General features: G+C 38.2%; 2 protein-coding genes across 3 annotated transcripts in view; both read right to left on the bottom strand.

Annotated features, from left to right (window-relative positions):
• The window catches only part of MBTPS2 (membrane bound transcription factor peptidase, site 2), a 41,904-nt gene extending 15,576 nt beyond the window's left edge, over nt 1-26,328 (bottom strand). For both annotated transcript variants that reach the window (XM_011378442.2, XM_011378443.2), the window contains exons 1-5: nt 26,099-26,328; nt 14,045-14,193; nt 12,191-12,413; nt 7,061-7,164; nt 4,850-4,977 (exon numbers count right to left, since the gene is read on the bottom strand). In XM_011378442.2, coding sequence (XP_011376744.1) covers nt 4,850-4,977; nt 7,061-7,164; nt 12,191-12,413; nt 14,045-14,193; nt 26,099-26,173 — 679 coding nt within the window. In that variant the 5' untranslated portion in view covers nt 26,174-26,328. The remainder of the gene's footprint in view (nt 1-4,849; nt 4,978-7,060; nt 7,165-12,190; nt 12,414-14,044; nt 14,194-26,098) is intronic.
• Nucleotides 242-3,901, bottom strand: YY2 (YY2 transcription factor). The gene has a single exon (XM_011378440.2). The coding sequence runs from the start codon at nt 3,056-3,058 to the stop codon at nt 1,688-1,690; it is 1,371 nt and encodes a 456-aa protein (XP_011376742.1). The 5' UTR covers nt 3,059-3,901; the 3' UTR covers nt 242-1,687.
• Nucleotides 26,329-26,469: the final 141 nt, after the last annotated feature.

The following is a 26,469-nucleotide window of genomic DNA, read 5'->3' as shown; positions in this document are numbered from 1 at the left end:
CCTATGCAGACATTTTAAATTTTGGTGTGGTCAAATAGCTCCTTTGTAATAATCTTTCCCAGTTCAAGATTATATAAGATACTCACCTGTTTTCTTAGCTTCATTTGAAAAACAAAATTAAATTAAAAAAAAAACCCACCTCATCAATTCTTTGACCTATTGGAATTTAATGAAACTAATTTAGGAATACAGCTATAATCCCACTTCCCACCCTGACCCCTCACCAAGTTGCTAGCCCCAACACAATTTTACAAAATAATCCTTCCCCACTGATTAAATTTGCCACTATTACCATGCACTAAATTCAGCCCCCACCCCCATTCAGGATGGAACAGTCTACCAGGACTGCCTGGATGCCTGTATCCTCACTATCTCTCAGAATACCACCATGTGACTATGGCTTTTCTCACCCAAACAACAGTCAGGGGGGCACATGGCAGCACTAATTCCTTGATTCTCTGGGCAGCTTCCTATCTCTTTAGGGTGGTACCAGATTGTCCCTCTAGAGCCCTGATTTGCCCATGATGACTAATCAGCAATGAGGATGGCAGAACACATACATTTCCTTTATTTAAACAACCTCGTCTGTTAACAATTTGTTTATAATTACATCAAAGGAATCTTTGCTACAACTTTTAGTTTCTCTAGAGCAAGGTTTCTCACTATTGGCATTTTGGGGAAGATAATTTTTTGTTGTGTGGGATTGTCTTGTGCACTGTAAAATGTTTAGCAGCAACCCTGTCCTCTATCCCCAGATGCCAGTAGCACTTTATGTTCCCTATTTTCTAGCTATGGTATTCATATAGGCAAGTTTTTAACTTTCTTTAGAACAGGTAGTTTATTTTTGCTTTTTCTATTACACAGGGTGTACATATTTAAGTATTAAAAAGTCAATGTATAAGCAATACAACTACAACTGAGTACCACTCTAACTGAAAAGGCAAAGAAATTACACTAAAAAAACAGTACTTGGCATTATTTGGGGGAAATAAAATGACTAAAATAGGTTTAAACTGACTTAATATTATTAAATTACATCTTTCAGTACTAAATAATTTAATGCAGCTAAAAGATAGGCAAAATGTGTTAGTATCAAAGAATACAACCAAATTTAAGATAGCAAACAAAACCTATATAACCTTTTTTCAAACAAGAAAATACTTTATGCATGTAATTGTTCATTCTTTCAAAGAAAATCTTGCAAAGTTATCAACCTCCAGAAAAACCACAAATAGAATTACTAACCATATTCTTAACCATATTCTTAACAGTATAAATATGAACATTTGGAAAATACAGAACTTTCTAAACTTGTAAGCAATAGGTTAACTTGAATATGAAAAGTCCCATCTTCAGCAGTTTTATAAAGAACAGTCTTTTGATGTGAGGTCCATGAATTCTCCTCCTGTTGGGATCAAACTTTACAAAATCATGTTTTTCAAAATGATTTTGTATTCTAGAACAAGATAAAACATCTTAACAATGTAATCTTATTACATTTATATTTTTAACCTTTTTTTTCCACTTGTTAACTTTATTTTCACTAATCTATCAAAACATGACCCTTAGGTACGCAAGAATCAAAAAAATTCTTTTCTAGAAACAATACACAAGAGAGAGGCATATTTATTTCCAATTACACTCCTGGAAGATCCTTCCCTAGTTTGAGAAGAGTCTTCTTTCCTTTTTACTGGCTACTTTTGTTCTTAGCATGCGTTAAGATATGAGATTTCAGGTTAGTTGACTGAGCAAACATCCTATCACAACTATCGAAGGGGCACACGTAGGGCCTGTCGCCGGTATGGATTCGCACATGTGTACGCAGATTGAAATCCAGGGAAAAGCGTTTTCCGCAGCCTTCAAATGCGCACTGAAAGGGCTTCTCTCCCGTATGCACCAGTTGATGCCGTTTTAGCTTTGAGCTCTCAACAAAAGCTTTGCCGCATTCTGCACACACGTGGACTCTGGGGCCGTGGGTGTGCAGGTGTTTTCTCATAGCAGAGTTATCCCTGAACATCTTCACGCAGCCTGTATGAGGACAAGCTACAGTTCTTGGACCCTCTTCTCTGGTTTTCCTTTGCTTAATTCTAGCAAATTCTGCCAGCTGTTTGGGATCTGAGAGGTCAACGCCAGGTATTCCTTCAGGAGGAAGTTTCTTTCCTTTCATGTACTCTGAATAATCAGGAGTTGGGTTCACCTCAACCTGTTCCTCTGCCTCATGGTCACTTTTACCGCTTGGGGACCACATGGTGACAGAGAACTCACCCTCCAGGGTTTTGATCTGCACCTGCTTCTGCTCCCACTTCTTGCTGCCCGCCTCAGAGCTGCTGCTGCTGCTTACCGCCCCGCCGCCCACAGTGCTGGAGTAACTTTTCTTACCGCCGGCCTTTCTGCTGCGGTTTCGGCGTTTCTTGGCATACCTGTAGGTCGATGACGACGCGGAGGCTGTCAGGGAAGCCAGAGTCTGCTGGAAGTAGTGGTCTTCGTCGACCGGGGCGACCATCTGGTCTTCTAAGTTAGTCTGCAGGCCGTCTGACTCGTAGCAGCCCACGACTTCCTCCCGTGTCTGCACCATGATCATTTCCGGGTCCCCTTCGTTTGAGTTAGCAACGAGTGGCTGCAGCGCAATCAGAGGTGGATAGTGGTGGCCACCGTGAACCCAATTGCCACTGAGATCCCCGTACTGAATAGTTTCTAACGCCAAAGTCTCCACAGGAACAGTCTCCACATGGATCTGGTGCAGCTGCACAATCTCTGTAGCCATCTCCGAGTTTTCTGTGGAGATGCAGATGGCATCGTTTGAGGCCATGGCTTCTGGGCAGCGGGCGGGTGAGTGGAAGGCCGCAGGGCAAAAAACCAAGAGAGAAGCTCGAGTTCGAGAGGAAGGTGCGAGCTCTGAAAAAAGGCGCGAGTGCCGGAGAACCTCGCAGGCGGTTGAGGTGAAAAATGCGGAAACCGCGGTGGCTTCTGGGCACGCCTGACGCATGGGCTTCTGGGATTCTGGGCACACCCGACGCATGCGCTGCCCAACTTCAGGGCACCCGGGCACCTGGCGCATGCGTTCTCCAGCATCCCAGTAAGTGCATGCCTATGCTCAGCCCCACGCACTCACGCAAGTGCGCGCCCATGCTCAGCGCCACGCACTCATGCACGCACTAGCACTCACGACTCTTCACTCGGTGCTCACCCACCAGGCTTTTTGAATATTAATTCAGTAACCAGGCTCTTTACTGAATTTTTCTACATTTCATTTCCGTTGATTTTGTTGTGCCCCCTCCCCAAGATGTATAACAATATCTGAAAAAAAAAAAGAGGCCTCCTTTCTAATATTTATGCTTTGTTCCCTCTTATTTAAATGCACTGACCGGTTTACAGACCATTTAATAGTATCAGTGATAGTTGATAGTAGGATTGTCTTGTCCTTTAATGAGAATGCTTCTCAGTGTTATAGCATTAGAGAGTATTTAGTTATTTCTACTTTTACCAATTTTTGTTTTTTAGCCATTGAGGGATGTTGAATTTTGTTAAATACCTGCTTGAATACCTGCTGAGATGAGGATTTTTTCCCCCCTAATGGTTAATGTTTACCACATTCAAACAACTTTCCTAATATTGAACCATCCTTGCTTTGTTTCAATACACCACGTGTCTGTAGAGGTTTTTGGTGCTTTAAGAGATGTTATATCTGCATTACACTGCCTTTAACAAAAATCTTAGTTTCCTTTTCTGTGACATCTGGAAAGTTAACACTACGTTGGAATTTGAAAGAAAAATCATCTCCTTTAAGATTTGAAAGAATTCCACTCATGAAACTTTCAGGGGTATTCTTCAACTTTCTTAATTTCTCCCTTTGTAATTAGCCCATATATATATATTTTTTCTATCTCCTTTGGAGTTTATTTAGGATATTTGTTTTTTTATAATCATCCAGGTTTTTGAAAAATTTTTTTGCAGAGATGAACAAAGAGCACTTTTATAATTTTTTTAATTTTCTCTGCATCAGTTGTCATTCCCAACCTGACTGCTAATTCTGTCTGTAGAAGTTTTCTCCCATTGTTTAATCTTTTTCTTCAAAGAACTAATTCTTGGATTTAACAGTTCTATTTTTCTGTTTTCTAATTTATTATTTCCTGCCTACATCCTTAATAATTACATCATTTCTTAACTATTTTATAGTTTTTTTTCTCACTTCAGTTTAATGCTTAACTGATTTACTTTCATTTACTTCATAACTACCTAAGGCAGTGGATTTTCCTTTTAGCAAAACTTTACACATTTCATTACCATTTTTAAATATACTGCAAATATGGTTTTGAATGAAATTATACAATTTTTATGTTTCATGAGCACTTGATAAGAAATTATGGTACAGAGTTTCACATATTTATTGAATTTTACCTTATTAAGAGCTTCGATGATCTGACTTCATACTTATATGCCATGTGTTGAGAGATATGAGTCTCCATTATTACATCTGCTTTTTTCCATTTTTGTTTTGATAGCTTGTTACTTGATATAGTAAGATTCACAATGATTATATTTTGATTGTGGATTATACTCCACATGATTATTAAGTGGCCCCGTGTCATTTAATACTTTAGTGATATTTTCTGTTCACATTTGCATTGTATGTTCTGCTCATTTTACTTTTAATCTTTTAAAAATAATTTGTTGGTTTCAGTTGTTTTTAATGAAGAAACTGGAATATAAATTATTTTGCTCTACTACCTTTAACTGAGTGTCTTGTAAGTTGAATTTATAAACCAAAAGATATGACATTTTCATTTGTGATGTACTTTCCATAAAACCACTAACAACACATAGATGAATAGAGAAATTTGTCTGTTACCTGCACAAAATATCCTTAGCTGCTGGACTGGTGATATAAGTTGCAAATGAGTGGTGAACAGATCAACAAATGCTCCAGGATAAATAATGAAGAGAAAAATCCCAAAGCCATTAAATCGAACTTGTTCCCTAAGAAATCACATAAGAAAAAGGAATTTACTACTAGTATTACATTTTTCAAATTAATAATGTATATAATCTTAAAACTTCCCACTATACTTCAAATTCTTATTTAAAAAACAGTTCTCTGAACAGTCAAAAAAGTTATACCTACATATGTGATATATATCTCATAATTTTACAGTAGTGTACAGGTTTGGTCGGTCATCCATGAAATTATATTTTATAAAATGGCATTGTGATTACTCAGCTATAAGAATAGATGAAATACTGCTGTTTGTGACAACATGGATGGACCTTGAGATAATCATACTAAGTGAAATAAACCAGACAGAAAAAGTTGAAAACCACATGATGTCACGTATATGTGGGATATAAACCTAACAGCAACCAACATGATAAACAGAGACTCATGGACATGGACAACAGACTAGTGGTTACCAGAGGGCAGGGGGTAGGAGGTAGGTAGATGGGATAAAAGGGGACAACTATGTGATGACAGAAAGAAATCTATGAGTAGTGAACATACAGTGCAAAATATATATGACTCACTGTTGAATTGTACACTTGAAACTTACTGGATTTCTTAACCATAATTAAAAAAAAATACAAGTAAAAATAACAGACCTACACCTTCAAAATTTTTAGAAACCAATATGCTGAGCAAATAACTTGACATCAGTCACACGCACATAGAGAAATGGTTTAGATTTCTATGAGAAACTAAATGAAAAACATTTTTATGGTTTACTCTGAATTATTTTCAGAGGACACAGTAGAAAATACAATTCAAATTATCTAAATATTTATATTTGTCTTAACTATTCTAAATGAAGGTAGAGGTTTAAGTGTATTCTTACTGAATTAATATCTAAGTAAGGGCATTTGAAAATGCATAATGTTCAGACTATCCTTAGAACTATTTTTTTTATCAATTCATTCTCTAAAAATGAAATTACACATAATAGCCTCATAAGACAAAATAGTTACTCTAAAAAAAAGCATCACCTAAACATATTGTGCTTCACTTAGTACTAAATATATTTAACAATGACTGTAAAATTCACCTTTTCTTGGTGGGATTTTATTAAAAAAAAAAAAAAGACCCATATTATTTCACAAACATACTGTGAATTATTAAACTGTTGTTAATAACCATGCTTTTATATGTAAAATCCTAAAGGCTACAATGCTAAAATAAAAATGTGGAAGCAAAGGTGAAAGAGGTTAAAAAAAAAGTAGCCACCCACTTAAACCACTACATGGCACACTTGTGTAATAGTATATGCTCTGTCAAGATGAGGGCTTATTACCAGTCAAAAGACTCTTATTTATTTATAAGCAACTGGAAAATATTAAGAAGTGATTAAATCTTCTCATCTAAAACCTTTTATCTGGTCCACACACACAAAGGATAAAACACACTCCCATCAGTATGTGTGTTCCTTATGACAATAATTATCAGTGAGAGTGAAGGGGAGTATGACTCACCTTCTTCTCCATTATGATTTTATAAGTTCAGGAGCCTTTAAATGCTCAGGCATAATTATAACGATACATTTGGGTAGTCATGATAAGAAGAGGGCATAATACTTGAAGCAAATCCCAAGTCTCATCCTTCCTTATCTTCCACTTGGGTGTCTAAATAGGCTATGATATTTGTTCATAAACCCAGAGCTTTCAGTGTCTTTGCTCTAGTTATCAGAGGCCATGAGTAGAAGCAGAAGAGTATTTCAGCTGATAAGCCAAAAAAGGCAGGTGCAGAGGGCTTTAGTGCAGAGGTTATCATTTGACACAATGAATAGAAAGATTAAGTTTCAGGACTGGATGAAGATCTTGAAGTACCATTAGGATATAACCATGCCAGCAAAGGATAGAAAGACTCAGTTTATAGATATGCACATGGTTAACTGAGCATATTCAATATATAAATTGCCTGTGCAAAAGAGGAGGTAACTCAATAATGATGGATATATAGTAGGTAACATCCACATTAATAAATACTGTCAAATATAGCAGATTTTAGTGATAAACTCCTGTAAATGAAAAGCTTCTTTACATGTAGTAGAAAGAAAAAGGTAAATATCATTACCTAATAGCTGCTATCCCATGTCCAATTTCATGTACAACACCACTAATGAGGACTGCAGCAAAGAAATAGGTCAGCTGGTTGACAGGTAAATTTATACCAGGAACCTGTTCGTAGACACAATGATAAATATACACTTGGACACCAAGAGCAAGACAATGTTTACGCTGTATTAAAGCTTAAACTTCCAATCTGAAAGTTCTATATACTAAAAATAATATGAGTATCAATGGTTTACTTCTTCATGCTAAAAATGAAGAAGACAAGACACCAGTTTTTTGAACTGGGCAGTTTTTGAACTAAGTACAACACCAATCTAAAGAGAACAGGAAACACCGGGTTAAAAAATTAAAATTTTAGCTTCCTGATCTACAACACAGGAAAGAATTAGGGAGCCTGGCAAAGCGCCAGGGAATGCAAAGTGACACTGAAGGAGTCTGCAGCTGATTCACCCTCAAGGGCTGGAGGCCTGATTTGGGAATTCCCGTTAGAATTCCTAGCCCTTCCTCTGTATTGTTATTCTAATGTTCTAAGTACTTATGTGAGTAATACAGGATATCCCCACCTCCCATCAATGAATTTCATTTTACTATTCTCAAGTTATATGAGAGTTGGTAATTAAAGGTAGCCCAACAAAGCACTTTGTTGGTATGGGAATATCATGCCCTCCATTTCTGATCCCATCCATTAGTCCAGTATATTGGTAGTTTCAAAGTGATACATAAATATTATATTAAAATTGAAATTTAATGCAAAAAGTAAAGCATTTGGAACATGCAGACATGTTAAGGACCTATGAAGAATCAGGAATTATCTTGCATTCACAAGATGATGTACATGTGTATATCACTGCATTCACAAAGGAACTTTGCTATTGTAAGCGCTGCATAATTTTTTTTTTACATACACAAGAATCTGCTTGTAAGATAAATTGCTCCCAAGTCATGTCATCTGTTAAGGAGAGATTCTATAAATTAGGCTAAGTAGTGGGGCGCACCAGGCATCATTAATACTATTTACATATTGAGCATCTATTTCTTTTAGTCCAGGAGTTGGGACCCTATAAAGGTATCCTTCTGGAGGAAATTCCTTCTTCCTTTGATTAATTATTATTTTAAATTAATTATAAAATGTTTAAAGCAGGAAAACTTTAAAAAATCAAAGGAAAATAGAAGCCTATAATACTGCTCCCAAAACACAACAAAAAACCATTTGTAATGTTTTAAAGCATGTCCTTCTAGTCTTTTCATGTACACATTTTAAAAATTATACTTTTATTATAAATGTGGTTTTAAAATCTGACCCTTTCACTGAAGAGTATCACAAACATTTTCCCTTGAGTAGTTTCTGGTTCAACATGATTTTTAATAGCTGCATTGGATTCTATGGAATAGACTATTGGACATTTAATTAAGAGTTTCTGCTCTTATAAATACTATAACAAACACATTTGAACACATGTACCCAAATATTTTGGGGAGATAAATTCCTAGACAAGCATGGTTGCTTCAGGCTCCAGAGAAATTTCACTTGGGTTTGACGTTCTGGCTCCATCACTAACTAGGAAGTTTGTATTATTCCAACACTTCAATTTCCTCATTATTAAAATGAAAACAACTACATTTACATACAAAATAATTTTGAGGATGACATGAGATAATCCTTGTCCAATGTTTAATATTATGCCTCACGGAGAGGGTAAAAAATGCTTATACTAAGGACTTTGATACATATCAAACTGCTCTAAAAGCAGACCCTTCCATAACCTTGGGCAAGCTCATTTTATTCAAATCTGCAATTTGAGAGATATAAAAAGCATCCCATTGTTTGATTTATATTTCTTTGATCATTATTAAAGCTGAAACTTCTCCCTTCTTTTGAGCACTGATGGACCTTTTGAGAGTAGCCATTTCATGACTTATCTATTTTTTATTCCTAGGTGTTCACCTTTTTCTTACTGATCTTTAAGATCATTTCAAGTATCAATTATCTGTCCTCTCTAATACATGTCACAGATGTATTTCCAAGTTTTATTTCTGCCATTTAATTTTATTTCGCTTTTAGTTTCTCGATATACAAAAAATTTTATGTAGTCAAATCTATCAATATTCATGGTTTCTGCCATTAGTTTTATGCTAACGTCTTCCTCATTCTGTATTCATATAAGCAGACACCTGTTTATTTCTTTCAAGGTCTTTTATGAATTCATGTTTTAATTTTAATTCAATTAGAATTTATTTTGTGCACAACAGAGGAATCTCACTTTTAAGCCTCCTTTAGTAACTGAAGAGATTCAGACCATGCTGCTTGGACTGCTTTCTAAATTCATCAGTAATTTCAAGTGTCCTTTCCCTAATTATCATTTTTAATGTATATATACTATTTCATTGAATAATTCCATAATTTAACCATTTATCAATTACACAGGTGGTTGTTTCCAATTCTTCACATTAATAATGTTAGGAAAAGGAGGTTGATGAATACTATTTCTTCTATATTTGGGATATTTTTATGATGCTCATTATATAAAGTTTTCTTTACTCAGAGCCTACTAGGCAACTCTTTTCAAGACCATCTGTATGTCTTTTTCTACATACCTGCTCCATTCCCATTTTGTCAGGCGTCTTTCTATTCAGATCAGTAGTCTCCCTTTCTCTGACCCCTCTCTAAATTTATGTACTTAAGATGAATTCTCATACATTCCCTCTAAATTACAAAGTATTCTGGTTACTTTACCTTTGTCAAATAAATCAGTAGTCTTGACCCAAAAGGACATTAGTTCCTTCTCTTTATTATTTTATGGATGTAATAATGAGTTAAGGTAAGGATTTGAGCATGTGACTACACCAACATATGGTAGGTCTTATTTGCTGGCAACAGTATGCGACTGCCCATCTGTCTCGGCCACGATCATTGAGGTATTAGATGTACCAGAATGCTGATCTCTCAATAACAGAGTGCCAGGTTTTTGGGAATTAATACTGAATGAGATTGTAGGGAATAATAGAGTAAATAGAAAGTATGTTCTCTAAGCTACAAGGGCTCATATCAAAGTCAAAAGACCTAACATTCCTAAACATATACATAAATATGCACAATGGACTACAGAAGGCAGCTGACTTCTTATTGGTTCCAAAGCATGACTCTCCTAACAGAGTCAATATTTTTGTGAGCTCTATGAATAAACTGAGAAGCAGAAAGAATAATTTTTTCTCTGAACAACATTTTGCCTTGGTAATCCTAGCATCCAGAAAGGACAATAATCACATTTCCTCCAAACCTGCTTCTTGCTCTACTATCCTCTTTCCTGGTCAACAACAACCAATCGTGTAGCCCGAGAGTTATCCTAAACTCTTCCTTCTCCCTCCAGCCTCACATTCAATTAATTGCCAAGGCCTGAGAATTCCACTCCAAAAGATCACTTGAACCTACCCCCTTCTTTCTTCTACTACTTTAGTTCAGATCTTGATCACATGTTAGAAGTGATCAAGATCTGAACTAAAGTTATCTCAAGTGCCCTCTTAAATTGGTCTTTCCATCTTTGGTATAACCCTACTTTGGTTCATTTTGCACAAACCTGTTATCTACAGGTAAAACAGAACTTAGAATGGCCCTTCATAACCTAGACCCTACCATCTTAAATCCTGTACCATGTACCTCCTAGACACAGGTCAAAGTTACTTTATAGTTCCTTGAATAATTATTGGTCTTTCTTAAGGGAGTAGAACATAATAGCTCTGAGGATAGTGAGAGATGAATGACGAACCCACCACATACTAACTGTGACCACAGGCAAGTGACTTAAGATCTCTGTGCCTTGGTTTTCTCATCTGAGAATCATACCTCCAGATTGTTGCAAGAATAAAATAAAATGGGCACAAAAACCTCACATGGGAAGCAATGCATATTAACTAGGTTTTATTGTTACTATTATTATTCCCTCCACCTTTCCATGTTATATGGTTCCGTTACTTGGATGGTCAATTGCCATCTTCCTTTCCTAGGCTATGTGGACTCTCCTCACTCTTCCCCTGAAACTCTCCTCTCCTCTCCCTCCAGTGCCAGGCACATTTCAGCACACCTTCTCTCTGTACTCAGCATCTGATACTCTATGCAACTGTAGCACAATCATAGTAGCTCTCTCTCTAGACTAAAAGCTCCATGACTGCCAGGATTGGATTTTGTTCTCAGTAAAAGCAGGACTCAACACAGGGCCAATTGTCAGAATATATATGCTCAGTAAATGTTTGCCAAAGAAATAAATAATCTCCTCAGAGGCCTCACCGGGAGAATCCTTTTAACCTCTAAGAAGAGCTATTACCATAGGGGAGATTATTGTTCTCTACAAATGGCTTCTAAATCTTCCCATAGTGACCCAGTCTAGTAGAGGCCACAAAGTGATGACTTAAAAAAAAAATCTGTCATTAACTCTTCAATAGTCTGTTCTATTAATAAGAATATGATTAAAAACAAAACATCCACGACTCCTGGAAATGGAAACTATAAATATAAAAAATCTGAAATACAAGTTAGCCAATGGTAAAGCACTCTTCCAAACTCTAGAGACATAAACGGATAAGGTAAAGATATACGTACATGCTTTAAAGCGAGAATTATTATAAATAGTTATTGTCAAAGGAGTACAACTCAGCACATTATTCTTTACATCAAAAAATCACAGTGACCATTCAAAAAGGTCGTATACTTTTAATTAAAAAGATATTATTGGTTAGAGTATGAAAGCCATTCAGAGGAAAGGGGAACACTTTGCAGAGAATAAAACTGCAATTTATCATTATAGAGATCTTAAACCAGTATGCTTATTCTTTGACAGTAACAATCACTTAACATCTCAAAAAGACAACGTGTTAAGTCAAATACTATGTAATTGTTGTCAGTCTTGATGATGGTCTACTTTATTACTACTATTACTACTATACTACTACTGCATAGTGCAACAATTCCTTGCTATATTCTTATTAATGTTTTTGTTTAAGCAAGTAATTTAAAAAATCATGAGACTGATCATTTATTTTCATATTTATATTATGGATAGGAGTTATGCTATCCAGAAGAAACACCTTATATTTATGTTTCAACAAAGTTATTTAAAGCAAAAAAGAGGGTACTTACCACAACCTGTAGCACCTGTTCGTTGTGAAGTGAGTAGGAAGAGGAAGAAGAGGAGGAGGAAGAAGAAGAGGAGGAGGAGGAAGAGGAGGAGGAAGAAGAGGAGGAAGAATAAGAAGCAGAAGAGTCAGCCATCATTTGTGCTAAAGTCTGCATCAGTGTTTTCCCCAGGAGAAAAAAAGAGCTAAACATGGCAATTACTCCAAACACCATTCCAAAATTAAACCTGTTAAGAGGAAAAAATTGCATAAATGTACAATTCCGCACAATTCATGGACTAAAAAAGTTATCAACCAGCCGCATTTCATAGCTTCAAATAATGTCTAAAAATTTCAATACCTCTGTCTCTTTTTCCTACCTGAACTTCAGATCTGTGAAGTCTCTTTAAGCAGTTCTAATAACTTACAATTCTCTCATAACTAGAGGCTGAATATTCTTCCCAGTAAGAAATTTGTTTCCTCTCATGTCTTTTGCTCATTTACATAGCATTGTTTTGATCCTGTTCTCATATAGTTATGAAAGTTCTTCTGACGTTACAGACATCCATTCTTTTTCATCTACCTATTCTATTATTTGCATCTTATTTTAGCTGTATTTTGAGCTTAAATATTAACATAGTAAAGTTTAATGATAGTTTCTTTTTTTTACTGTTTTAGTAATTAGCAGTCACCCTTCTCTAGTTGGAATAATCTATTATATTTTCTAACTTTTTGATAAGTTGTGTTTTTCAAGGAATTTGTCCATTTCATTTAAATTGTCAAATTTATAGGCACAGAATTGTTCACAATAGTTTCATTTTTTAAAAGTCTATAGAATCTGTATTAATGTTCCCCTTTAATTCTGATTTTTAGTTACTTGTGTTGTCTTTTTTCTGATCAGTCATGATATGGGCTTATCAATGTTATTACTCTTTTCAAAGAAACAACTTTTGGCTTTGCTGATATGCTCTTCTACATACTTTCTATTTCACTGATTTCTGCTCTTTATTATTTCCTTCTTCCTATTTTGTTTGCTCCAGAAAAAAAAACAAAACAAAAACTCAACCTTTGATTTGCTGCTGCATTTTCTGCTTTTTGATGATCTGATTATTTTCATTTAGCTCTACTCCATTTGGAGCTAAATTTTTAACAAAAAGGAATTTATATATAGGTCTCCTACTCCCATACTAGGAATTCTCTCAACTACAGAAACTGTCAGTCCCTAGGGTGTCCCAGAGATCATTGTAAACTCCCTACCCATAAATACCATAAACTCCTTGATTTTTTTTGTTGTTGTTAAACCAAAGGGGTATGTATGCCTTATATGGCAAGGGGGCTCTAGGATCCCAATGCTGCAGTGTGGCTGGCCATTTTCCCACTTGGTTTGTATATATGCCTTAGTGTTGTTAAATATTTTAAATATCCTTCCCCTGGAAGAGTATCACAAAAGTTTAGGGGGAAAACCTTCAGATCGTTGGATGTCCTATGACTCTTAGGACCCTTGCTTCTATGTGTGATGATGGGGGAGAGAATCCTCCAGGATTATTTTCCTGATGGAAAATGCTCCATATGTTTTTTACTTTTGTATTAGTGTATAATATACAGAGTAAAGTGCACAAGTCTGAAGTGTACAGCTCACTGAATTTTTACGTATGGCACCCATGTACCCACCACCCAGATAAGTATATAGAACCTTGATTTTTAAGGTATGCAAAGGCACAATGAGGCAATTTCATAAGTTTATATAAGACCAGAAAGTTTTTATACTGTCAACATTTTAAACTCAATAGACTGGAAAATGATAGAAACAGTTCATATATCAAGCATTTCTCATGATCACAATGACTAATTCAAACCAAAAAGAGAAAATGAAGCATACCACTGGTAAAGCATCCTTGCTTTCCGCCGTCCCCAACTGTAAAAGGCACGATTGAAAATAGCAGTTTGCCATCTTATGTGAAAAGGGGAGATGCTCAATCCATTGTTTTCCAGCCAGTCTTCATAGGAATGCTTAAAATACACAGATGACTAAGAGAGAAAGAAAAGTTCCACATCACTCAGTTTCGAAGAACAATTCCTAATGTTTGAAAATCAAAAAGAAGTATTTTCTACAGGAAAGCAACATACTGATTGCTCGAATGCTTATCATTTTGAAGCTTTATGTTTATTCTTCAGGATATTAAAGTAAAGGTCTCAGACTAGCTTGTGTGCTGAGATTAGGTCTGGCAAACACTATGGCCCATGGGCCAAATCTCACCTACAACCTGTTTTTGTACTGTCTATGAACTAAGGATAATTTTTACATTTTTAAGGGATTGTAAAATGACAACAAAAAACAAGGATACGCAACAGAGAACATGTGTGGCCCATAAAGCCTAAAATAGCCTTTTACCAAGTGTGCTGACCTCTGTTTAGAACGGTGTTGTCCAGTAGAAATATTATGTGAGCCACACTTGTGTGATCGAAAAAGAGGCCATGTACTAAACCTGACAAGCTCAGAGAAGATGGTGGGCCCTATAAACTCAAGAGACCAAAAATAACCACATAGGATGGTCTGAACATAAAAATTTCTAACTAAAAGCAGGTCAGGGTAGATAGTCACATCCTGGGCCTGTAGCTTTCTTGACAAAGGTCAATCACTACCTTAAGTGAGCCTATCTACTATCTTTTTGCATCTAAGATAACAAACCTTTGGAATGTCACAGAAATCCCTTTTTCCCAGACCCCTCAGGGCACAACCCTCTGCACCAGAGGAGACCACAGAACCCCTCATTGTGATCTTGTCCCCTGCACACCACCTCTATGCACTGTAAATGTTAATTAACTCTCTTGTACCCACCAAAGTAAAAGAAGTGTGTGTCTCTCCATGTTACTTTTATCCAGGCCCAGAGATTTCCCCGCTTTGCTTTCTCCCACCTCCCTCATCTACTACCAATGGACTTAACGTAACTCTCCTTATGTCACCTTCTTCGATTTTTATGTATAAAATAAGCTGCAAAAATGCCATTCTCTAGAGCATTTTCTTAATCTGTTGAGATTTTGCTTCCTGGCAATTGTCATCAGTCTGGCTCAAATACACTTGTTAAAATTCTCTACAGGTTTGGACGTTTCTTACAGCGACATTTACTTGGCGTAGTTGGCAGGATTCCAAAGAAGCCCACCCAGGACCACCCTGCAGACTTGGACCTGGTGCTAAGTACCAGCAGGGGCCCATTGAGCCCTACCAGCTCCTCGCTTTAAATTGGGTGAACTTGGGTGAGTTTTTCTTGGAATTCTGGATCTCCCTGTTTTAAGGTAGGAGGCCCTGACTTTATTTGAGCTGTTTTTTAAAATCCTCCAGTGACATTAGAAGTTAACAGTTGAGATAACTCAGGGACAGGAGAAAAAAATGGGTGTCTGAGTTTTGATTTTGGCTTTTTAATTGGAACTGTTTACTGGGAATCTGAACAAAACTCTTGCTAGATAAATGAGAATCTGAACTCGGGTTTCAACTCCAAAGATAAGGGGCTTTTACTCCCTCTAGCTAGAATTTAGAGTATTCTTAGGTAACTAAGAATCTATGTGGAGGTGTTTGAGGGTACCCCTCAAAGCGAGCAGTGGCCCCATAGGGAATCCCAACACAACTGTAATTAAATAACTTGACTCATCTGGGGATGCACGCATGAAGGATGGTTACCTAGCGCTTCGAATCCTTACAGTTGTATTAGACAGCTGGGGAGAGAAATGGAGACACGTAAGAGAGTTAAGGCGACTCTGGAGGTGACAGCCCCTTGGAGCTAAACCCATAAGCAGCATACTTCAACCCACTATACAATATCCCTAGAAATTTGTTCGGACTCAGCAGGTCTCAAAAACAAAACAAAAAACAAACAAACAAAAAAAACCAAAAAAACCCTAAAATTAACAAGAAATCATGTCTGCAAGGCCGACAAGCTCCCAGCCCCAGCCCCCGTTAACACTCCTGCAGATGTACAATTCCTAAGTAAGTACTTTTACTCGTAAGTACTTACAGAAGTGGGAGGATTTAACTAGAAGTGATATCAACTTAAGATGGCCAAAATGGAGTTCTTTTGACACCTAAATTATTTTTTTTGTGTGCAGTTAAAAAGCCAGCTCTAAAATCAAATTGAATGAATGGGAGGCTCACTTCAATTAGGTAACAGAAGCCTCTGAAATTGAGCATAGAGAGACTTTCTCTCCAGGAAGTTAATAAGAACATTTCAGAGACTACCTCTGAACCAAAGAAGGCTTCCGAAGCTGTTCAATGCTAGCACCCCACTTTTCCCTCTTCTTCAACTGCCCAACTGTACCCTTTACTTTGTTGTACGGACTTACTCTCCTTTCCTCCTTGTCCTCTCTCTTCGACACCTCCTCCACTGCAGCTCCCTACTAACCTAAGGGACACTCAGAAAAGAAACCCGGACTAGGAAAGACTAGAAAAAAAATCAGAAATTCAGCAGCTTCCTTTAGAAAAAGTCAGTGTCAGGCAGAGGGGAACCAATGGTTATATACGTTCCTTGGACTAGAATAGAACTAAGGAATCTACTAAAGAGTCCCCCAACCCACTCTGGGACCGTGATGAGTTCTCAAAGGAATCTGATTTAACTGTTAGAACACACGATCCTGGTTATTCTGACTTATTCCAATCAATACACTTACTCATTTCTGAAAGCAAAGCAGCAGAATTACTAAATAAGGTTTGCTGGGAAACTTCTGTAGTGGAGTCTGCTTTTATTGTAAAAAGTCAGGTCATCTTAAGGATTATAGACAACTGAAATGAGATTTAGAAAAAGGAAAAAAAAATAGAAGCAAGTATAGGGTTGCCCCAAGGGCTATGTGAGGTCATTTCCCTTTCTCTTTACTTATACTTTAGAAGAAACTGAAATTACCATAAAAGGGGAAGCTACTAAGGCCCTTGTAGATACTGGGGCTGCTTTATCCTTTCTTAATCCTACCGAAGTTGCCTTCTCCCTTGGACTAGGCTTCTGTACAAATGGTAGGGACATCTAATCTACCAATGTCTGTTTTTAATTCAGAACCTGGGGAATGTTATGGGGAAACATTTTTTACTAGTCAAATCTGCCCCAATTCACCTGATAGGGTGAGATTTTTTTTAAATCAATTATGCCCACATATCCTTTTCCCAGAAGGGTGAAATGTATTGAGAACTAAATGAAACAGACACTGAACCAATTAGGAAGAAAATTATTTTTAAAGACCCTCCACAAAAAGAAACTAATCTTGGGACTGAATGAACATTCGTTACAGGACGTTCCAATGCAACTTTGGGCCTTTTCCAGTACAGGTATTGGCAAGATTAAGCCAACCATTCCTCTTAAAATAACTATTGATAATTCTTCGCCTCTACCTAATATTCACAGATATCCTTTAAGACCTGATGCACTAGCTGGATTTAGTCCATTATACAAGATTACGAAAAAGGGGGGGGATGCTTATAATTCCATGTATGAGCCCTGGTAATTGTCCTATCCTTCCAGTAAAGAAATCCAATGGGAAAGTATGGAGATTTGCACAGGATCTCATAGCTATAAAAAAGACATCTTGTGGTTCCAAATCCACATATCTTATTATCAGATATTCCTGTGGACTGTTGATATTTTTCATTGATAGATTTATGTAGTGCCTTTTTAGCATTCCTGTAAAAAAGGACAGGAAATACCTCTTTGCTTTCTACCTGGGAAGATCATGAGTTTACTTGGACAGTAATGCCCCAGAAGTATACAGGGAGAGTCCCACCTATTTCTCTCAGACACTAAAAGCTGATTTGAATGATCCTGAATTGACCAGATTCCACTCTAATCCAGTATGTGGATGATTTACTTTTATGCTCCAGGATAGGGGTTCCCAACCCCCGGGCTGCAGACCTGTACCAGTCCATGGCCTGTTAGGAACCAGGCTACACAGCAGGAGGTGAGCTGTGGGTGGGCAAGCTAGCAAAGCTTCATCTGTATTTGCAGCCGCTCCCTAGCGCTAGCATCACTGCCTCAGCTCCACCTCAGATCATCTGGCATTAGATTGTCATAGGAGCACCAATTCCTGGTGCCGAAAAGGTTGGAGACCACTGCTTTAAGACTTATTAGACCCCAAGAGTACACAATTGACCTATTACAATAGCTAGCCATAAAGAGACATAGGGTATCAGACGACAAGCTTTGATTCTGTTCACTCCAAGTAAAATACCTTGGTTATCTAATATCTAAAGATGCCCTACTAATTAACCTTGAAAGACTCAGAGGAATAATATCCTTTTCTCTTTTAAAAACAACAACACAACAGCTTAGAGGATTCCTGGGTATAACTGGATACTGTCACAATTGAGTTCCAAATTTTTTATTAATGGCCCAGTCTCCATATGTCTTATTAAAATCAGATCAACTTGATCCCATTCAATGAAACCCCAAAAGGAAACAAGCTGAAGAAGCTCTGGAGGAAGTACTATCTAAAGCTCTCGCCTTGGGACACCCTAATTATAAACTTTCTTCCTTTTTACACATAAAAGTAAAGGAAATGCTTTAGGAATATTAACTAAAAAACATAGAGATTATTATAGACCTATAGGAGATTATAGTCAGCAATTAAACTCAGTAGCCAAAGGGCTCCCTCCCTGCATGACAGCCACGTTATGCAAACAGAAAAAATATAGGCTTTCCTCTATGTTCCTCATTCTGTTGAATCTTTACTGAACTCTTCACACTCAACACTTCTCTGTCAGTTGACTGGCTTCTTATGAAGTACTCCTGCTTTCTGCACCTAATATTGCTTTAACTGGATGTAACAATCTTAACCCAGCAACTTTGCTACTTTCTTTGCAGGATGAAGACACCCATGATTGTGTTTTGCTTACTGACCACCTGGTTCCTAGGAATGGTTTACAGGAAACTCTTATGGATAATGCTAATTTAATTTGGTTTACAGGTGGCTCTTATCTGAAAGATGAACAGGGACATTACCGATAGGCAGAAACTTCCGTGGTGGACATAATTGAAGGTTCTTATTTACCTGAATAAGATCTGCCCCCCAACAACCTGAATTAATTGCTCTAACTGCACCTTGAGAATTGGCCAAAGATCAAATAGCCAATATTTACACTGACAGTTGCTATGCCTTTGGTGTAGCTCACAACTTTGGAAGGTTGTGGAATGAGCAAGGCTTCCTAGCTCCCTCAAGGCAGCCCATAAAGGATGGAAAACAGGTTGCAGAATTATTAGAGCCATACAGCAACTGAAACAATTGGTAATTATCAAAATTCCAGGCCAGTCTAAAGCTGCCACCATGGAAAAAAAAGGAAATAATTTAGCTGACAATGCAGCTAGACAAACAGCAATAAGCAGCCAAATTATCCAGACCTGACAATGTTTCTTCTTCCTATTAAAGCAATAAAAACCTCTTTCACAGTTCCAACAGACAGCAGCAGAAGAAAAAGAGGAAACGGCAACAAAAAGGGGGAACCTTGACTCAAATAGATACAGTTTGGACCCAATCAGAAACCAATTTTACCCGTAGGGGCTCAATTGCCTATACTCCAACATGTACACGAGCTAACATTGGGGTCCTGAAAAGATGATTTCATGGAGTAAACAATAGTACTGAAAACCTGCTCCTACTATAGCTCATAAAGTGTATACCAGATGTTCTATCCATCCAAAATACAGCCCTGGAAAATCACTCCACGGGTTCCACGGACATTTCCCACTTCCTTTAAGCCCATTTGAGGTATGACAATTCAATTTTATCCAAATGCCGCCACCTCAAGGATACAAATATGTGTTAATTATGATTTGTATGTTGTCTCACTGAGTGGAGGCACTCCCTTGCAGGATAGCAACAGCCTTAACGGTAGGCAAATTATTATTATTGGAAAAAATAATCCTCAATTGGGGAATTCCCTTTGAGTTACATAGTGACTGAGGGGCTCATTTCATTGGGCAAATAATACAATCCATTTGTAATATTTGGCCTATTCTACAGCATTTTCACTATGCTTATCACCCCAGTCCTCGGGATTGGTAAAACATACAAGTAGTACCATTCAAACGCAACTAGGTAAATTTTCAAAAGCTTTTATGCTCCCTTGGCTAAAAGCTCTCCCTATAGTTCTTGTTAACCTGAGATCTACTCTTTTGGGTAAACACAGCCTTTCTCCTCATTAAATAGTCACTGGTCACCTTATGCATCTGGATGAAAGGGCATATAAACCTGCCTTACTGAAGGGAGACATTCTACATTACTAGCAAGAACTTATTAGCCAGGTTAAAGAAATTGATAAATTAGTAACTGATTCACTTCACAGTGTGCTCCTGGGAGATGAAGACTTAAAAAACCATGACTTATAACCAGATTTTGTCCAAAAAGACAGCAATTAAAGACTCTCCAACCTCATTGGAAAGGACCTTATCAGGTATTACCAGCTAATCTATGGGCAGCCAAACTTAAAGGAACTAACTCATGGATTTAAATTTCTCATTTAAAAAAGGTGCCTAATCAAAAAAAAAAAAATCCATTTAAAAAATAGGCAGAAGACTTGAATAGATATTTCTCCAAAGAGGAAACACAGATAGCCAATAGACATATGAAAAGATAGCTCAAGGTCATTAATCATCAGAGAAATGCAAATTAAACCACAATGAGATATCACCTGACACCTGTCAGAATATATCAAAGAACAAGTGTTGGTGAGAGCAGGGAGAAAAGGGAACTCTCATACATTGAGAGTTCAAATATTACAAATGGATTATATTATTTGCCCGATGAAATGAGCCCCTCAGTCACTATTCTCATACAAAAGGGATTGTAAATTGGTGCAGCCCCTATGTAAAACAGTCTGGAGTTTTCTCAAGAAATTAAAAATGATATACGTTTTGACCCAGCAACTGCACTTCTGGGTATTTACCCAAAGGAAACCAAAACAATAATTCGTAAAGATCTATGCACCCCTACGTTCATGGCAGCACAATTTACAATAATCAAGATATGGAAGCAACCTAAATGCCCATCAACAGACGATTGGATAAAGAAGTTATGATTCATATATACAATGGAATATCACTTGGCCATCAAAAAAAAAATGAAATGCTACCATTTGCAATGGCATGAACAGACCTGGAGGTTATTATGCTGAGTGAAATAAGTCAGACAGAGAAAGATAAATACCATGATTTCACGTATATGCGGAATCCAAGGAACAAAAAAACCAAATTAATCAAAAACAGACTCACTAATATAGAGAACAATCTGGTGACGGCCAGAGGGGAGGGGCGATAGGGGACTGGGAGAATGGGGTGATGGGTTAAAGAAGTAGAAATTAGTAGCTGATGGATGGTCACAGAGATGGGGAGCATGGCATAGAGAATGCAGTCAGCAGTAATGAATGGCTAGGTGGAGAGCCAGAGAAAACAGCAATCGGGGGATCGTTTCATAAACTATATAAATGTCTAAGTAATGTACTATATACTTGAAACTAATAATAAAATGCTAAAACAATATTAAACGAATAAATAAATGCGGTCTGATCCAAAAAAAAAAAAAAAAAAGGCACCTAAGAGCAAATGGACATTGCCCCTGTCTGACACTTGCCTCTGCCTACAGTGGACATCAAAGACTCCTTGAGGATGAGAAGTCACCGACATCAGTGGTAGACAGCTATCTCAAGACATCGAGGTGGCCTGTACATACCTTCATAATTGATTTTGAACTTATAAAACCATTTGTTTGATTGTCTGCTAATAATATTAGTCATAATAATAGTTATACTTGTACTTTGGGCTTTTCTCAATCCTTGTTCTTATATAGCCTGTTAATAATTGCTGAAGGTGTATAACTTTTATATTATCAATAATACTCTTTTTATGGTTTCTCTTTTGAAATTTAGAAGGAATGTTACTGCAGAACGAAGGAAAGAGATGTGTATGTGTTTCTGAGAGAAGTTAAAATGTAGTTCGTCATAATAAGTTGGTTATTTCTGAATGAGTAAAAAGAGACAAATTGAGGATAAAGAAAGTTGTAGGTTACTGGAAAAGGAATCTTGAGAAAATTTTATGTATAAACACTAGAATCCAGTTATGGGAACACGCTTATCTCTAACCCAACAAAGACCAATAACTATGTTAATTCAGATGGAAGCTGAAGTGGCTATATTAAAAAAATGGCCCTCTGTAACAGCTACTGAGGCACAGGAAATTTACTTACAAAACTCTTACTGTCCAGGCCTCTGGAAATTTTTAGATGGTAATTGTAATTCACACCATTATGTTCTTATAGCCTTGGCCCTGATTAAACCATAAAGTTACAGTTCTCAATTGTACAACTAGCAGGAACCAAATAAATAATGAATGACATCTGAGTGCTTCCAATGGGCAGTAGATGGGCCATATTAAAATAATAACACCACTATCACCACCACCAGTAAACAGAAACCCATCTCATGGTCAGATTGTGAAAACTGAAGAGATGTATCAGTGTGCTCTCAAACTATAAGTAAATGTTATATTAGATGCAAAATACAGAAAAGTGAGATAGATAGCAAACCTTGTAGGTTAGAAATCATCCAGTGTGTTTTTTACTTAATGAAGGGCCATAAGACCTGACTGCTTCCCATTTACCTACCATTCCCTTTTGAGAAAAAAAAAAAATCAGCTTTGACTTCCATCCAGGGTTACGGTTTTGTCCCATCCCCAATGGTCCATTGTTTCAGCAAGACAAATGACACTAAGGCTTCCTATGAATGAGCCTTCCTAGCACTGTGGGACCACATTATCCAACCAAGAGGCTTGCATCCTTGCATTCTTTGGATCAATTTATGACCAAAAGGGGGAAGTGTGGACGAAAAAGGGGCCACATACTAAACCTGACAAGCTCAGGGAAGAACAGCATGGCAGGCCCTACAAACTCAAGAGACCAAAAGAAACCACATATGATGGTCTGAACATAAAAATTTCTAACTTAAAGCAGGTCAGGGTGAGTAGTCACATCCCGGGCCTGTAGCTTTCTTGACAAAGGTCAATCATTATCTTAAGTGAGCCCATCTAATGTCTTTTTGCATCTAAGAAAACATATCCCTGGAATGTCAGAGCAATCCCTTTTTCCCAGACCCCTCAGGGCACAACCCTCTGCACCAGACCAGGAGACCACAGAATCCCTATTGTGATCTTGTCCCCTGCACACCACCTCTATGTGCTAAAAATGTTAATTATTAATTCTCTGTACCTTCCACCACCAATGGGTTTCATGTAAACCTCCTTATGTCTCCGCCTTTGATTCTAATGTATAAAATAAGCTGCAAAACTGCCACTTGCCGGAGCATTTTCGCAATCTGTTGAGATTTTGCTTCCCGGCAATTGTTGTCGGTTTGGCTCAAATAAACTCACTGAAATTCCCTACAGGTTTGGACATTTCTTAACGTCGACACATGCTAGCCACATACATAATTTAAAATCTTCAGTAGCCAAATTTCATAAACAGAAACAGATTAATTTAAATATATTTTAACTAAAAATATCCAAGATATCATTTCGACATGAAATCAATATAAAACATTACTGAAATAATTTACAACCCCATTCATTCATTCATGCACTAAATCTTTGAAATCTGGTATCAACTCCACACTTACAGCACATCTCAATTCAGACTAGCCCCCCTTCACATGTTCAATGGCCATGTGTAGTTAGTGGCTATCATACAGGACAATGCAGACCTAGAAGCCTTGTTACCATAGAAAGAGTTGTTGTAATTTTAAAAGATCCATAACCAATCAACAGAGGGGATCAGTGCTATCTATCCTCTTCCGAGCAACAACCCTAAGAAATTAGGTGACTTTGATCACCTAAAAGTATTTGTCTAAAGCCAACCTGGTCTCAGTAACTTCTCTTACATTCTTCAGGGTTGGAGGGATAGCTGCTTATACACAGCCTACCAAGAGGTTTATCTTTAGGTAAGTTTGAAGTCCTTGAGTAAGGATCTTGGATATGTAAGGCTGTTTTATATACACTGACAGTGACCTCTATTACCTCAGTTACAGTAAGTACAGTATGTATTTTGTCATATCAGTGTCCATTTGAGAAACTTTTCTGTCCCTGGATATTTCAGCCCTATCACATAAAAATGACCTGAGTCCGAACACAGGTATGTGTTTGCCTTTGGACCTGTAATGTCCTCTGCTCTCAATCATCAGGTGAAGTTCCTTAAACCTGTCTGTTCCCCAGGACTTGGAAAAGTGACACATCCCTTCAGCAGATGTCTACTGAGGAAATCCTAGAAGAACCAAGGGTAGAACAGCAGACCATGTTGGAAACAGAAAAGTTGAAGGTGCAGACTCTGAAAACTCTAAGGTCTCTCCTTTCTCCAGGCAGATACTTGGAATGAGACTTAGGTCTTTTGCTCAAGGAATAGTGCTCTCTTAAGGAGCCAAGGGCTGTTACTGAAATTAAAGGACCACCCTGATCACCTCACATACTTAACCAGAGACTGTGGAGGTTTGAAAAGTTCACCCTATTTTGGACTTTTGTCACATGTACAACATGAAGAAATCCTGTGGCTTTGTTTTTTTCTAAACAACAAAATCACTGTTTAAAGAAGCAGTGGCCTGTACTGCTTATGACATGCTAAGCACTATGCCAATTATGTGCATAGGAAGCACCTGGGGGATCTTGCAAAGCTGCAGAGTCTAATTCTATAGGTCAGAGATGAAGACTGAGGTTCCACATTTTTAACAAGGTCCCAGGTAATTCAAGTGCTGCAAGTCCTTGAACCTCAGGCTGAGTAACAAGGCTTTATGCGGATGAAATAATGTAATCCCCTCTACAGTATCAGGAAGCGCTTACTATTTTTATCCTTATTTTAAAGATGAAGAAACCAAGGCACAAGAGAGTTATTTACCCAAAATCACAACAGCCTAGCCCTTGCTCTAAGGACTCCACTGTATAACCTCTTCACTTCACAAGTTTTAAATGCAACAAAGGACAACCATCATTTCATTTTACTGTTAAACCTAAAACGCACAATACTGAACTATAGTATCCTATTTAAAATGGTATTCATAACATGGTTCTACTATCTATAATTGTTTTTATTAAACCATTGAGAATTTATATGATTTTATTCCACACATAGTTACCCCCACCCTCCAATACTCACTTCCAAAAGATTGCTTGAACCATGTGGTCAAATGTTCATAATTTTTGCTTCCCTTCCCAAATAATTGGAGAATGAACCGTACTCCCAGAGAATGTGTGTGTGGGGGGGGAGGGAGGTGGAGGAGCGGTGTTAATGTGAAGAATAGGATGCAGCATGCAAAATGGCATTCGAGACGTCAGAAACTAGTTATCTTAAATCCTTGCTACTGAGGATGCTACTTTGAAGGACGGTCTGTAGTCCAGCAAACAGCATTGGTAGCACTTGGGAACTGGTTAGAAACGTGGAATCTTAGGCCCCGCCCCGGACCTGCTGAATCAGAATGTGCATTTTAACCGGAACCCCAGATGATCCCATGCACTTTACAGTTTGAGACCACTGATCTAAATCAGAACTTGATTTCCACTGATTCCAATGCCAGAGTCTCTAGAGGGTCGTGGCCTTAAAGACAATAAAGGAAAACAATGCCTTCCCTAGGCGGACATTTTATTTTCCTGAGGCACTGCTGCGGCCCTCGCAAAACCACAACTGGCGCCTCACGGGCAGGATCGGAAGGCTACGCACCCCGCAACGTGACTGCGGCTGCTGCGCAGACCGCCACACCCCTCCCGTGGCCCGCCATGCTTTATTTACTCCCCGGGCCCGGGCGCCATGCGGAAGGCCGCACGTGGCTCCCCGCTGCGCGGCTTCCATCCCGGGAAGCGCGAGGTAGGGGAAAAGGCCCCGGGCCTTGCGCACGGGCCCTGGGTACCGCGGGCTTGGGCCAACAGCCCGAGGCCCTCACCTTCAGCACCAAGTCGGTCAGGTACACAGCAGTCCAGCCGCCCACCACCACCACCAGCAGCGACACCGGAATCATAGCAGCGGCGGAGGCAGCGGACGGAAAGCGAGCCCTGGCGTCCTCCTCCCTGAGAGCTGCAACCAGCCAACCAAACGGCGCCTACAACCGCAGCATCCGCGCAGGAACCAACGTGCTGCCGGCTCCTTTCTCGCGGTGGCGCTGTTTCACGCCGGACTCTTACGGTGGGACACAAACGTACGGACGCGCGGGCACCGGAAAAGTGTGCGGGGCTTATTTTTGTGGGGCTCTCGAGCGCCGCCGCCCTGGCATCAGCTTGGTTGCAGTTGCCAGCCCTGTAGCGATTTCTGAGGCTT

This window comes from Pteropus vampyrus, unplaced genomic scaffold (assembly GCF_000151845.1).
Source record: "Pteropus vampyrus isolate Shadow unplaced genomic scaffold, Pvam_2.0 Scaffold339, whole genome shotgun sequence".
NCBI lineage: Eukaryota > Metazoa > Chordata > Mammalia > Chiroptera > Pteropodidae > Pteropus > Pteropus vampyrus.
This window is presented reverse-complemented; position numbering and strand designations above follow the sequence as displayed.